Below are 16,184 nucleotides of genomic sequence, written 5' to 3'. Positions count from 1 at the left end.
ATATTGCCACTGTTTTTTTATCTATAAATAGTAAGATTAGAAACTAAGTATATACAAAACCAAGTTGAGAACAAGATGAAGAAGGTTTCTCTTTATGCTTGTTTACTACTCAACTTGAGTCTTTTGGTTATTTTTCCATATAGCAAAGCTAGTCAAACTGATAAACTTGATGAGCTTTTTCAGTCTAGAAAATCACAGAATCCTCCCAAGACTCTTTCTTGGGAAGAGGGAGATGCATTGAAAACACTTTCTTCTTTTTCTACTGCTTATCTTGCACCTCAAGAGGGGCTAAGGGAAGCTGACAAGATTGTCACATTGCCTGGTCAACCCGATGATGTGAATTTTGACCAATACTCTGGTTATGTGACTGTTGAACCTGAGGCCGAAAGAGCACTTTTTTATTATTTTGTGGAGTCTCCATATAACTCTTCCACTAAACCTTTAGTTTTGTGGCTCAATGGAGGTAAAAATAGCCTCACAAACTGTTTTATGCTCATAATAACTTTGGTCCATTTTTTTATGAGTTTTCTCCGTTTGTGTATTTCTTCAACTTTTTATGTTCGTTAATATATCTTCGTCTATTTACATTATGATTCATGAAATTGTGAAAATCACCGATGAATACAGTTACCATGCAGTTGCAGAAATCTCTAAAACCTTAATAGTGCGGCCGTAATTGAAGTAGTAAGCCAATTTACAACACCGCACATGATAAGACGTATTGATCAATTACTAGTTAATGTTTGATTGATGACATAACTTCATTTTCATATTAGTGAAACACTTTCGATTTTACTAACAAGTATATGAGTCGAGTCTACAGAAGCTCCAAGGATTTACCTAGCCTCTCAAATTTGAAAAATTTGATTCTGACAACATAATATTTGAAACACACAGGACCTGGCTGTTCTTCACTTGGGTATGGAGCCTTTGAGGAGCTAGGACCCTTCAGAGTCAACTCTGATGGAAAAACACTATATCGTAACCCATATGCTTGGAATGAAGGTAAGACAATCATCACCATCAATATAATTAATTTTTTTTCTCCACTATGCATTTAAGAGACATGAATACTTTACCAATGTATCGTTATGATATATATGCAGTTGCAAATATACTCTTCTTAGAGTCTCCGGCAGGAGTAGGATTTTCCTACTCAAACACAACTTCGGACTATAAAAAAGCAGGAGATAAGTCCACTGCTAAAGATGCCTATGTTTTCCTAATCAACTGGCTGGAGAGATTTCCACAGTACAAAACCAGAGATTTTTACATAACTGGAGAGAGTTATGCCGGTCATTATGTTCCTCAACTCGCATCCACTATTCTACACAACAATAAACTTTATAACAACACCATCATTAACCTCAAAGGCATATCTGTATGTTGATCTATCTTCAAAAGACTAATAATGCAATATAACTCACTATCTCATATAACTAACTTCATGATTATTTGTACTTCAAATTTTTCAGATAGGGAATGCTTGGATTGATGATGCTACAGGTGACAAGGGGTTATTTGACTACTTTTGGACCCATGCTTTGAACTCAGATCAAACTCATGAGTTGATTGAGAAGTATTGTGACTTCACTAAACAAAATTATTCAAGAATTTGTATCAATGTAACAGATTGGGCTTTCATTGAGAAAGGAAAGATAGACTTCTATAACATCTATGCGCCATTGTGTCATGACTCTTCTCTAAAAAATGGTTCAACTGGTTATGTAACTAATGATTTTGACCCTTGTTCTGATTACTATGGTATTGCGTATCTAAATAGACCAGAGGTTCAAAAGGCTCTTCATGCAAAACCTACAAATTGGAGCCATTGCGGGTAATATTCTATAATCACTTATAGAAATTGCAAAATAGTACTATTTGTTTTGACATCTCTATAACTGTATTTTCTATGCTAATCATTAATGTGTTATTTTTTATGACAATTGTAGTGATCTTATTACTCACTGGAATGACAGTCCAATTACTATCCTACCCACCATCAAGTATCTCATTGAAAGCAACATTAAATTATGGATATACAGGCAAGTTCAATTTCATTATTGTATAAAGTGTTAACAATGTTATGACAATTTGAATTCACAAGAACAATAATATAACATGTAGACTCTTGTGAATAATGAGAGGTTGCAAATTTGTTTTATCAAAATTCTAATTGCTAAATTTAGATGATGTGTTGTCCTACAGTGGTGATACAGATGCAAGGGTTCCAGTCACAGCTTCAAGATATTCAATCAACACCCTTAAGCTCCCTATCAACGCTTCCTGGCGTCCATGGTATTCTGGAAAAGAGGTACACTGAAATCTGTCTATTTCCATGGTATTCCATAAATTTGAAGGACTAACTGCTCATTACTTACAACCTAGAGTACAGAAATGCTAATTTATTCAATATATGGCTGATTTACTGACTTTCTTCTAGACCAAGTAATAAGATTTTTCAAACGTGACCAAATTTTAATAATGACAGATTGGAGGATATGTGGTGGGATACAACGGATTGACATTTGTGACAGTAAGAGGAGCAGGACATCTTGTTCCAAGCTGGCAACCAGAAAGGGCATTGACAATGATCTCATCATTCCTCTATGGAAATCTACTTCCTGCTTCACCATCAAAATAATGGGTTCTAAGCATGCTCCAAGTTTCAAATTTACTTCCTTGAAATGCACTCTGTGCAAAATCTACAAGTCAGATTGTAATAACAAAATTTAGTTTGAACTTTCAACTAGAGTTTTTGTTACATATCAACTGATTAAAATCTACTAGTGTTTCGTGTCTTGATTTTTGATGTCACATTTGTGATGAACCAAATTGGCTGATAAGAAAGCTCAATTGTTTGATATGGTTCCCATAAGTTACTGCCACCATATACTTCTTACATCTTTATATTTCTCAAGGGAAATTTGTAAGAAATTCAGTTTTTCCACTTCTCTTATATTCTGTTTGGCAAGGCCAACCGATAACTTATAGCATATAAGCTAGTATTATCAAAGTAAAATTGTTTCGTAACCACCAATCTATCTGCGCTACATAGTTTCTTCAGTAGTTTATATCGTTTTTTCAGATGTGTATTTGAGTTTATTTATAACTAGATTATAACTACCACTGTTTTCCTACTAAGTTCAACAAGAGTTTTTAAAATACAAACTAAACACACGCTAACATTATGAAAATAATTTACTACCTTTTTCGAATACAGCAAAATCAACTCCTTCTAACTGCAGCTGGTGAACCCCATGTAATAGCATAGAAAAGTCTCAAATCAATGCTTCTCCTACATCCACGTTACATATAGGTGAGGACCACAATGTTTTAGCGAGCACAAAACGATCCTTGTCATCTCAGATACAAACCAAAATCAACACGGTTTCGTTGTTGTTAAAACAAAGCATCAAGATTGCATTTATATCTTCCCGCTCTAGATGCATCTTGTGCATTCTCACTGCCCTACAGCCCTTGTCTCGACACGCTGCCACTCTTGCCCATGTCCAGTATGCCTTGGTCTGATGCTATTAGCCAATTTCCAGTAATCCCTACTAGGCATTTCATCAAACACCTTCAACGCTAATTCGAGGATACCCATCAATGAAAGAATTCAAACACACTAAATTTTTATCAACCATGGAATCAAACACACGTGTAGCCAAAACCATGCCACCTAATTTAGAATACATATATCAACCAAAACTATTATGCACAAACTTCTCAAGAATGAAGCTTGAGGGATGTAAGGTTGGTTTGTTGATGAACAACAGATAACGGAAGAAGCAAGTTTGGTTGAAGAGGTTCAGTTGCGTTGAAGATCAATTACTCTTGGGGATGTGTGTTTTTTGATGCCATCTCGAATTCAAATAAATAAATCCTATTAAAAAATGAGACAGAATCTTTGTTCACGCAATCAATGATGTCTATCTCTTCAACTATAAAGACTGCTATTGTTTGGTTAATTTCTGTATGAATTTGGGTTTAGTGTTACAACCAATATTATATAGTACTACGGTTCAGTTTCAGTTTACAATAATAATACCTCTAAATCGTACCATGAGGTTATTGCCCCCCGCACCCCAAGCTGCGCCCAACAACAACAATTGGGCCTAACACATCTGAGCCAAACACAAGGGCATGTCTGAGTGAGAGAGCTTCGCAACGTTCGCTAGCTCAACTTCTTCTCCGTCCCTTGTCTCTCTTCTGTGTATATATCATACTCAACGCACAGGACATTAGGACCCCATGATACCCGGTTACCTATATATCATACTCATAAGTTTGTTTTAAATACGAATCATTATAAGTTAGAGGATATGCTCTAGGTTTGTGGCCAGGAGGATATGCTCTCAGAAACTGTGATGAAGATACGGTACAACTGCATAAACCACAACAATAAGTTGGAGGACAAAATATGTATGTATCATCAAGTTTAAAAGTTAATCACAAAGTGCTAAATTGTTAAATAATTTGATGAGTCTAGAAAAAGGGAAACAAGGACAATCAAGAAGAATTATATTAAATCAGCCGGCTGATCGTTGCATGGTCAATGCTAATGTCATTCTATTGTTTCTTTCACATGCTTCCGACCACAAGAAAACAAGCCCTAAAATTCTTTCACTGTTTTGTAACTATAAATAGATAGAAACTAAGATATATAGAAACCAAGTTGAGAACAAGATGAAGAAGGTTTCTCTTTATGCTTGTTTGCTACTCAACTTGAGTTTATTGGTTATTTTTCCATATAGCAAAGCTAGTCAAGCTGATAAACTCAATGAGTTTATTCTGTCTAGAAAATCACAGAATCCTCCTAAGACCCTTTCTTGGGAAGAGGGAGATGCATTGAAAACACTTTCTTCTTCTGCTGCTTATGTTGCACCTCAGGAGGGGCTAAGGCAGGCTGACAAGATTGTCACATTGCCTGGTCAACCCTATGGTGTGAATTTTGACCAATATTCAGGTTATGTCACTGTTGATCCTGAGGTTGGAAGAGAACTTTTCTATTATTTTGTGGAGTCTCCATATAACTCTTCCACTAAACCTTTAGTTTTGTGGCTCAATGGAGGTATAAATTGCCTCAAACTTTTTTAAGCCGATAACTTTGGTTATTTTGTATGCATTTTATAATTTTATGTCATATTATTTCATTTATTTTATATATTTACACTAGTATCCTTGAAAACACCACATCATTTATTTCATTTATTTTATTTTATATATTATAATCTCGAGACTTCTTTTACGAATTTACAATTATGAGTCATAAAAACAAACTACCTCACATGTATACTCCTTTTTTAGTGAACTCTAAGGAGTTCAAGTAAACTCTGATTAAATTTAGGTAAAATTTTGATTTCACTAGCGAGTTAACGAGTAGAGTCGACCAAAAGCTAAACAAATTTACCTAACTCTCAAGTTTAAGTGCTTTGGTTCTGACAACATAATATTTGAAACTTACAGGACCTGGTTGTTCCTCACTGGGGTATGGAGCCTTTCAGGAGCTAGGACCCTTCAGAATCAACTCCGATGGAAAAACACTATACCGTAACCCATATGCTTGGAGTGAAGGTGAAACAATCATCAATAGAATAAAATTGTTTCTTATGATGCATTTATTCTTAGACATGTATAACTTACCAGTTTATCATTATGAAATATGCAGTTGCAAATGTACTATTCTTAGAGTCTCCAGCAGGAGTAGGATTTTCCTACTCAAACACAACATCTGACTATGACAAGTCAGGAGATAAATCAACTGCCAAGGATTCCTATGTCTTCCTCGTCAACTGGCAGGAGAGATTTCCACAGTACAAAACCAGAGCTTTTTACATAGCTGGAGAGAGTTATGCTGGTCATTATGTTCCTCAGCTTGCATCCACTATTCTTCACAACAATAAACTCTATAACAACACTGTTATTAACCTCAAAGGCATATCTGTATGTTGATCAATCTTCAAAAGACTAATAATGCAATATTAACTATCTCATATAACTAACTTCATGATTATTTGTACTTCAAATTTTTCAGATAGGGAATGCTTGGATTGATGATGCCACAAGTTTGAAGGGGTTATTTGATTATTTTTGGACTCATGCTTTGAATTCAGATCAAACTCATGAGTTGATTGAGAAGTACTGTGACTTCACTATTGACTTCACTAGTAGAAATACTTCAGCAATATGTAGCAATGTAACAAATAGGGCCTACATTGAGAAAGGAAAGATAGACTTCTATAACATCTATGCTCCATTGTGTCATGACTCTTCTCTCAAAAATAGCTCAACTGGTTATGTAAATGTAACTAAGGATTTTGACCCTTGTTCTGATTACTATGGCATGGCCTATCTAAATAGACCAGAGGTCCAAAAGGCTCTTCATGCAAAACCTACAAATTGGAGCTATTGCAGGTAAAAAAAATCTATAATCACTTTTAAGAAATTGCAAAATAAACTCTTTGTTTTCACACTTATATAACTGTACTTTTCTATGCAAATCAAGATTGTAATATTTTTTATGACAATTCATAGTGAAATTAATTCTAAATGGAAAGACAGTCCAATTACCGTCCTACCCACCATCAAGTATCTCATCGACAGTGGCATTAAACTATGGATATACAGGCAAGCTCAATTTCATTATATTAAAGTCTTAATTAACATTACTATGATAATTTGAATGCACAAGAACAATAATATAACATGTAGACTCTTGTGTGAATAATGAGAGGTTACAATTTTTTATCTTATCAAAATTCCAACTCCTAAATTTAGATAATGTTTTCTCCTACAGTGGTGATACAGATGGAAGAGTTCCAGTTACATCTTCAAGATATTCAATCAACACCCTGAAGCTCCCTATTAATGATGCTTGGCGTCCATGGTATTCTGGAAAAGAGGTACTGAAATGTCTAAGGGACTATATTAAATGACACTCGCTGTTTTAAGGGATTATTTTGTTTTTTCATAAATTTGAGGAACTAAATTGTTCGACTTTTACAAACTTGAGTTCTATAATGCTAATTTACTCCATATATAGCTAGGTTATTGACTTTTCTTGTAGACCAAGTAATAATATTTTTGAAACATGACCAAATTTTAATAACGACAGATTGGAGGATATGTGGTGGGATACAAAGGATTGACATTTGTTACAGTGAGAGGAGCAGGACATCTTGTTCCAAGCTGGCAACCAGAACGCGCTTTGACTTTGATCTCATCATTCCTCTATGGAAGCCTGCCTGCTTCTGTTTCACCATCAAACTAATTGTTTCTAAGCATGATTCATTTTTCAGATTTACTTCCTTGAAATGCACTTTGTGCAAAATCTACTAGTTAGATTGTAATAAATAAAATTTTGTTTGAACTTTCAACTAAAGATTATTGTTACATATCAAATTTACTTCTTTGAAATGCATTTTGCGCTATGGCCATTGATAAGTGTCAAAGAAGTGTTAAATTCTTGTTATATTTAAGCACTTTTTGTTGCTTGCTTTGCAAGTTATTGAAGGAAAAGCCGAGAGATAAGCGTTAAATGCCTTATTACGCTTTACTTATCTTACTCTACCCTTTTATGCAGGAATTTATCCCAAGACACTGAGCAAAGAAGAAAAATCATGAAAAAGTGCAAAATGGCAGAAGCTGGAACAGGGAGCAATGCTCACTTGCATCCAACTCGCAATGGCAAGCATCAAATGCAAGCAGAAACAGAGAGCTCCATCATTGCTCGCACTCAACTCGCAATGGCGAGTAGCAAATGCGAGTAACTCGCAATTGCGAGTTCATTAACTCGCAATGGCGAGTTAGGGCGGTCTAGCCCCCTAGAGGTGACGTGGCACAAGCTGATTGGTCCAAAAACCTTCACTCGCAATTGTGAGTGAAGCTGCTCGCGAGGCGAGTTCAGGCAGAAGAAGAATTCTATAAATAGCCCACTTGCTATTCCTTGAAGATATGATCTAGAGATCTTAGTTTTTCTCATAGTTCTTACTGGTAGATGTTATACCCTAATTTTGGACCTAAAAATACTAATCAATTTTTCTTTTCTTGCATTATAAGTCATTTGATATGTCTCTGATCAATTGCATCTTTCTCTGCATTTTATTTCAATGTTATTTGCAAAATTCACATAAAAGGGTATTTTAGTCATTTCCTGCATTTAACTCATTTTAATCCTTGAAAATTGTTTGAGTCTTTTAAATTGGTTTGTATAAGTCCCTGTTTCAATCTCATGTCAAAATTCATTCCAAAAAATATCAGTTGAGTCATTTTCTAGTTAGTTTAGCCCCTAGGGGCATTTTAGTCATTTCCCATGATAAAATCTCTTTCAATCTTTAAAAATTTGTTTGAGTCTTTTCAAATAGTATGAGTAAGTCTTCATTTCAATTCTATGTCAGAATCCATTTCAAAAATTGCATTTGAAGTCATTTTGAGTCAGTTTTGCCCCTAGGGGCATTTTAGTCTTTTCATGTGTCAAAGCCATGTTTAAATTCTAAAAATTGTTTCTGAGTCTTTTAATCTTGCTTGTATGAAGCTCTTGCTTTGATTCCTTGTAAAAATCGTTAAAATTGCATTTGAGTCGTTTCGAGTCGTTTTAAGCCTACAGGGGCGTTTTGGTCATTTCACATAAAAACTCTTGTCTGCTTCGTTGTTTTTAATCGTCTCGCTTTACGTTAATTTTCAATTTACCTTTTTCAATTCAATTTTAGTTTTAATTTCCATGTTAGTCCGCGCACTTTTGTTATTAACATTTTAATCCTTTTTAGTTTGTTAGAGTCCAAGTGCCACGTGTCCAAATGTTATTGGTCCTTAGGAGTTTGTTACAAGTCTAGTGCCACATGTCTCTATCCTATTGGTCCAAGGTCAATGACTTAGCCTATATAAGTCAAACCATGGTCAACTTTTCATTCACCAATCATTTTTTTACAAATTCCACAAAAAAAGTCATAAAAAATTTTTCTTTTCTTTCTCTCTTTCTTTTTCCTCACGTGGCTTTTTCTTCCCTCCTCCCTAACCAACTATTTCTCCACCACTTCCCTCCACCATAACCAACTTCCACCACCATAACAACCTCCCAAAACCACCCTAACAACCTTCTCTCTCATCCTTTAACCACCTCCATTCTTCATCAATCTTCACCAACAACCTCACACCACCACAATACCGCCACTTTCCACCACCAAAACCACCACAACTACTTCCAATCTTCATCAAAAACCACCACAATCTCCCACAACCTTCATCACCTAGCATCAACAACATCAAAATCTGCAATCATCATCACCAATCTTCCATCAATTAATCACTGATTCATCCATTAATCACTTTTTTTTTTTCATCACTTGTTCACCGCAACAACACTATGACGCAAGGAGAAGGAAAAACGTGGAACTGAGAAGAACAAGAGGAACGAAGGGAAAAGGAACCAGAACAGAACGTTGAAGCAAGGAGGAGCTGAACGAAGCCACACTCAAGATTCATCACCAAAGCGGATCCGAAATTGGAGCAGCTTGTAGCAACGTGCAATTCTTTCAAAGTCTTCCGTCGACGCTTTCGTTTTCCTCCGATTCAATAGTGGTAAACAGCTTTCTACTTTGATCTTGATTCATTTGTGTTCTAAGTCTTTTTGAATCTTCAAAGCTGGATTTAATTTGTGTGGTTCCTTTTCTATGAAAAATCGGTTTAAAGAAATGAGTATAGGGGAGGAATTTGAGTGTTTTGCTTCAAGAAAATTCGAAAAAGGGAAGAGTGTAGAAAGCCATAACAAAACGAGTGCCTGCTTCCATGGTTTCAGCGAAAGCAGTTTTGGTGAGAGAGAGGACACGTTTTTGGTGAAGAAGAAGAAGAGGGAACCGTTTTTGCTTTTCTGTGCTCATGTGTTGTTGTGTTAATTTCACTCAACCCATTAACCCATGGATCCAAACCGATCCAGCTTTTTCAACCCAGCCTGTTTTCAATTCTGCTAGGCCCAGCTGTGTGTGTATTCAGTTTCGTTGTTTGCACCCCCGTTTCCCTGCGTTTCTTGCTATTTTTTCGCTATTTGCACCCCTGTCCACTTAATCTTTTCATGAAAAATCCTAAAATTTTTTCTATGTGTTCTTAATATTTCTTTTAACATGTTTGTGACTTTTTCTTGTGCTAAAAATTGAGAAAAGTATTTGAAGCATTTTTTCCCCATTTTTTGTTAAAATTAGTAATTTTCTTGTGTTTTTTAGTCCAAAAAACCTTTAAAAAAATTCCTAAAAAATTCACATAGACTTCTTGATGTTTTTGTAGCATTTTGTGATAATTTTCACATGTTAAAATTGGTTAAAAGTGAGGTGCTATTTTTCTTGCTATTTTTTGTCATATTGTGTGCTAAAAAATAAGTGAAACTTTGCTTGATTTCAATCCAAATTGCTTGATGAATTTTGGTGACCTATGCCACTTGATTCCATAGAAGTTTAGCCACTGTTTGTGTTTAATTTTGTTGCATAATTGTGAATTTTATTAGGTTACTTAGCTTACAAGTTAGTTGAGTAGTTAAATAATGCAAGTATGCTTAAAATTTGTTTTAAAATGCCAAGTAAATCATGTTGCCTTAATTCCCATTCCAAGACTTGTTTCTAAACCTTTAAAAATGTATTGGAATGTGAGAATTATAGGTCATATGGTTCTTGCATTCTATGAACAAATTTTAGCCATGTTTGCACTTATTTTCTATCTTTTATATTCTAGTATTTCTCTTACTTCACCTCTTTGATATTGCCTTATGCTACTAACCTTTTCACTTCATATTTCATATTCACCATAAGCATTTCCATCTCATCCCATATTCATCTCTAGTTCTTTCTTGCAACTTAATTTGTACCAAAGTTAGAATGTAAACACTTAGGGAATTTTGTAATATTCTTCCTATGCTTTTAATGTTCTTGGCAAAGAGGCCATAGAATGTATCTAGGGTATGATGTAAAGGACAATGGACTCTAATAATGTACACCGACACAAGCACCGACACATGCACACACATCACTATCTAGCTAGAATATGCATGTTTAGATGTATGTTTAGGATTGTATGTTTAGATGAATGCCTAGGACTTATATTTAGAAAAAAAACCAATTTTCCAAACAAATGTGAACAACTTCACACAACTCTTTTCCAAATAAACTTTGGGATCCAATATCCCATTGAATTTTCCTTTTATTTTCTTAATCAAAAATCCAATGAAAATAATCATACTTTGACTAGTTTTTGCAAATGACTAATTCAACCTCACCATTTTCCAATCTCATGCCCTTGAGGCCTCTTTCTATTCTTCAAAACCCAATTTTCAAACTTAAAATCAACCAACAAAAACAAAAACATTTTTGAGAGAGAACTACGGTGGATTTGATCCCTTAATCGGGTACGTAGGCAAAGAACAAAATTCCTTCAATTCAACTAAAATAAAAATCCAAAAACATTCTTCTCCCTCCAATTCTTCACTTAGAATCCTTTTAGGTTTAATAACATCTTCAAATAGCATTTAAAAATAAAGCGCGCGCGTAGAAATTAAAGACGGTTCCTATAGGTTACTATAGTCGTTATGGGTGCCTAACACCTTCCCATAGCGAAAACAACTCCCGGACCTCGATTCTCAAAGGGTTTTGCTTACTTTTTCCCTTCCCAAGAAAAAATAAGATATCACCGGTTTAAAAGGTTCAAACGTAATCAATGTTTGACACCCGAAAACCAAGATAAAACAGTAGATATTTTAGGGCGAGAAATAGGGTTAGATCATATAGAGTGAGAGTGATTAGAAGTTGGATTATTCTTCCTTTGTTGAGACATCACAAGTTGTAATGAATCATTCCTCTTCAATCCATTCTTGCAAGGCTTCCATGATAATGAGTAGCTAAATCTCCTTTGTTGGGATTAGAGGTACTTGATCTTGCTAACATGTAATCTTTTGATTTATAAATATATGGTTCTAGCATTTTAATTCAATACTGTTGTTATTCTTGTTTTTAATGCTTTCAAAGAGATTCAAGATGATTTGGACACGAACTCTTGAATCTAGAACTAGAATAACAATCTATCTTAAGTTATCACTCTTGACACGTTTATTAATCTTTTATAATCACTTGTTGTAACGCCCTCCTTTTTATTTAACTATTTTAATTAGTTTTAGAATATATTTATATATTTATATGATGTATATGAGGGATATATGATTTGTTGAGATTAGATGTCTTTTTATAATTTAGTTAATATATTTTGTTTAGTGATATTTTGTTATGTTATATTAAGTTGTAAATCATTAGATTACATCTAACAAAGTTGGGGAGAGTTTGTGAGATTAAGAGGATTAGAGTTTTGAGTGAAGAATTGAGGATTAATGGATGAAAATTGTTAGATTGATGTAGAAACTGTGAACAGTCCTTAGATAATCCGTAGAATGATTATTGGAATAGTTTTGAGGTTTAAAACATATGATTAGATGAGAAGTCGGTGAGTTTAAGAATTAGGGTTTATGAGCGATTTTGATGATTAGATGATGAAGAACCGTATAATTGATGAGAGAATCATGAACAAACCTTAGATATCCTATAGGAATGTTATTAGAAGTAGTTTGATGGTTAGAAACATGAGAATGGATGAAAAGTTGAGATTCTGAGAAAAAGTGATTTTAAGTGTTTTTGAGAAATAAGTGATTCTAGGATAAGCTGCTGTTTTGGAGATTTAAAAATATGATTTTTCAGTAAAATATGATAGGATTTGTCGAATAGAACGTGTAGGCGAAAACGGAATCGGATTCGGAGTAACTGTTAGGTTTTTACGGACGAAACGGTGAAACCGAAAAAAATGGGACTGCACAGAGCTGCGTCGCAGGTGGGCTACTGCCTTCCCACGCCTGGGAACAGTTTTCCATGCCTGGGCGCAGCAAGGCAACCCCTCATGGGTGACTGCTTGTTGTGCTTTCGTTGCGTGCTGTCAGAACTTCGATTGTTGCGTTCTTGTGTCTTTTTCACCCGTTTTCGTGTTGAATTAGCTCTCGGTGTAAACATGAAAGTTGTAGATAATTGAGTTAGCTTTCTATTGGCTTTGGAGTGACTAGAAAATTATGTGTAGATTTTGAGTTTTGATGAAAATAGTCCAAGTGGGTCTTCAGAAAACTTTAAGAAAACTTAGCATAACTAATCCCAAGTTAGTCCAAAAACTTATGGTTGGTTTCCCAACTTCAACTTAAGTATTAGGGATTTAGTTGAGGTGTTTTATGAGTATTTGGCTTATGTCTCATTGATCAAATTTGATTTGCTTTTGAAGAATGTTTTGGACTTTGATATGAATGTAATTGATTAATGTATATGTGGTTATTGTTGTTGATATGTTGGAATACATTATGTGAGTATTGCATGATACATAATATTATGATGTTCTATGATGTTAAGTTGATATGATTCATTTCTTATTGATGATATGATATTCTAGCACTGTTATATGCTGCAATTGTAGCTGTTTGTTGCTGCTGAATCTTAGTGAAGATGTATAAGTCGGTCTAAGTTGTCATGATTTAAGAAGTTGTCCATTTTAATGGAATTGTATAAGATGTTCACGTTGTTGTCCAAGTTGTAGGAAGATTGTGTCGTTGCATAGTCAGTGATGGGGGCTTAATGCCCGACAGGTTCTTTATGACCTTAGCGATGGGGGCTTAATGTCCGACAGGTTCTTTATGACCTTAGCGATGGGGGCTTAATGCCCGACAGGTCCAAATATGACCTTAGCGAAGGGGGCTTAATGCCCTGGTGGTACCACATGCATATTGAAGTTGTCTAAGTTGTTGTTGAAGATGTTGTTGCATTGTAGAGTCGTCATAACTTATATTTGATGATGATTTAATGATGATGTTTGTTTAAGAAGTTGATTACAAACTTAATTATGAAGTTGTTTTCGATAAATGATATGCTTTGATAATGATACTTATGTGAAATACATGATGATGCTTATGATTATATTTGGTGTTAGATGTTGATGCTTATGATCATTATATGTGTTGATGTTTGTGATTAATATATGTGTTGATGTTTGTAATTAATATTTGATGATGTATGCTGATGTTTATGAATTAGTAATTGATGTTATATGATGATGTTTACGTCTATAATTAAGATGATATAAGATGAAGTGTATAACTAATGTGGGAGATTAATGATGCTAGTTAATGGAGTATAAGATATGTTAATGATGTTTAAGTTGTTGAATGTACTTTATATGATTTATATGCTTAATATTATTGTTTGAGAAATCTCACCCCTCTGCTTGGAAATGTTGCTCTTCGTATGGGTAACTTGCAGGTAACCAGGATTAGTTGTGGTCGTGAGTGGACTCCTCACAAGTGTGTCTTAGGTGCTCTGATACGTAACGAGATGGGATTATGTCTTCTATTTCTATTCCTTACGTATTACTTATGGATTTTTATGAATAAATGTTGAACAAGACTTATGAGATTTTATGTTGAGGCCCTTGTGCCAAAGATTTATTTAAGTTGTTGAAATTATTCTGCTGCGAAGTTTAAAATAATATGATATTGGATTTTGAAGGATAAATATTTATTTATTCAGTTTATGTTTTTAGAAAAAGAATGTGACATTCCGTTTAAGTTGAATTACTCTGATTTTTATTATGAAATTTTTATGTTGGGAAAACGGAGTGTTACACTTGTAATCTAGGACTTAATGCTTTTGGACATTTAATCAGTTGGAAATCGTCGATTAAGTTATCCGAACGACTTTATGATCGTTTAAATGTTTGGACACGAATGTTTAAACGATCCCTTAGAACTAACGATATCACTTTGGACACGAAGGATATTGTCGAGTGATTGTGATAATATGGTTTGAAAAGCTAGAATCCGTATATGATCATTAGGTTATGTGTAACGCTTGGTTAAGGAATTCTAGTCCTAACAAGTTTCACGCCTTATTAATCTCAACTTTTACTTTTGCAATTTAGTTAATCTAGTTACAAATGAAACAAACAAGCACTCTTATAACTTAAAATGATATTTGATGTTGAATTGTCATTGATATCGCGCTAGTCCTTGTGGAGACGATACACAATACTTATCTTGTTTGATGCAAAAATACTTCATCAGCCATATAACTTCGGTTTGTGTATGGCAATATTATAGGCTCTCCCTCACTTGTTGTGAGAGTGTATTGCTAGAACACAAACTAGTAACAGAAGAAATAAAGAAACAAAAATCGCTTATATGTAAAGGATTTGATCACTTCAATATTGTTTTAAGTAGAAAGCTGGAGTAAGTACTTGTTTCAGATGCAATATGTAAAGGATTTTTTTTTACTTTTTTGCGAAATATGTAAAGGATTTGAAGTCATATAAAAATTAAAAAATAAAATGAATTGAAAATTGATTTCATTGGTTATGACCATTATTTGATGGTGAAATGTCAAAAATTTAAAATTACAAAACAGGTTGACACTATTAAAAATTACAAAAGAAATTAATAGAGATAAATGTTGCAATAAAAATAAAAATCTTCATAACATTTGAATCTTACCAAAACATCTATTTACTTTTAGCAGATCCAAAAACATACTCCCCCTGGTCACATTTATAAGCAAAAATGCACTTTTTAGGTTCATTGAATAAATAATGAATTTGGTCTATATATTGACCAAATACATTAAGTATTGAATGAATCTAAAAAGTGATTTTTTGCTTATAAATGTGACCGGAGGGAATAATTTATTAAGCTTATTTGTTTGCTTTTTGATAACAAAAGTTAGGAAAATATTTTTTTTAAAAGAAAAATTAACACACATGTTAGCATGATCTCGAAAATCAAAATAAGTAGAACTATAACTAATAATTAAGACCCGTTAACTATAAAAAAAACCACATATTTTACTGATATTAACTAAAATTTGAAGTAAAATTGGTGATGTCCTTTTTTCAGTTTACAATAGGATCCCTTTAAACAACCATTTATAGGTGGTATGGTACCCATGTACTTTTTTGGATGATGACTAAACCGATTGTTAGATATTCCACATTGAGGCTTAAAGTCAATTATATAATCCAGAAGAATAATTATTTATATATAAGTTTAAATATATGTATTAAGTTTAGAGATATATACAAAGAATTTCCCATTTTTTACCATTAAACAATAGAATTTTCCATTTCAGAATCTCAAC

At 33.9% G+C, this 16,184-nt stretch overlaps 2 protein-coding genes and 1 long non-coding RNA gene across 3 annotated transcripts; 2 read left to right on the top strand and 1 right to left on the bottom strand.

The window, feature by feature from the left end:
- LOC146940489 (serine carboxypeptidase 1-like) lies at positions 1 to 2,864 on the top strand. The gene is made up of 7 exons (XM_085754185.1): positions 1 to 463; positions 898 to 1,005; positions 1,107 to 1,381; positions 1,476 to 1,837; positions 1,953 to 2,045; positions 2,209 to 2,314; positions 2,492 to 2,864. Exons 1-7 carry the CDS (start codon positions 76 to 78, stop codon positions 2,642 to 2,644), a joined length of 1,485 nt encoding a protein of 494 aa, XP_085610311.1. The 5' UTR covers positions 1 to 75; the 3' UTR covers positions 2,645 to 2,864.
- Positions 2,041 to 4,638, bottom strand: LOC146940488 (uncharacterized). The gene is made up of 2 exons (XR_015032022.1): positions 3,209 to 4,638; positions 2,041 to 2,705 (listed from the first exon to the last, which is right to left on the bottom strand). It is a non-coding gene; the product is annotated as an uncharacterized LOC146940488 (long non-coding RNA).
- LOC146940487 (serine carboxypeptidase 1-like) lies at positions 4,635 to 7,449 on the top strand. Its single transcript, XM_085754186.1, has 7 exons — positions 4,635 to 5,074; positions 5,470 to 5,577; positions 5,672 to 5,946; positions 6,038 to 6,417; positions 6,538 to 6,630; positions 6,800 to 6,905; positions 7,118 to 7,449. The coding sequence occupies exons 1-7, from the start codon at positions 4,690 to 4,692 to the stop codon at positions 7,271 to 7,273; spliced, it is 1,503 nt and encodes a 500-aa protein (XP_085610312.1). The 5' UTR covers positions 4,635 to 4,689; the 3' UTR covers positions 7,274 to 7,449.
- The last annotated feature ends 8,735 nt before the right edge of the window (positions 7,450 to 16,184 follow it).

The sequence above is a fragment of the Medicago sativa genome, chromosome 3 (genome assembly GCF_051527215.1).
Source record: "Medicago sativa cultivar Bolivia chromosome 3, Bolivia_mono, whole genome shotgun sequence".
NCBI classification, from domain to species: Eukaryota; Viridiplantae; Streptophyta; class Magnoliopsida; order Fabales; family Fabaceae; genus Medicago; species Medicago sativa.
Note: the sequence above shows the minus strand (reverse complement) of the source record. Positions and strands in the feature narration are given on the sequence as shown.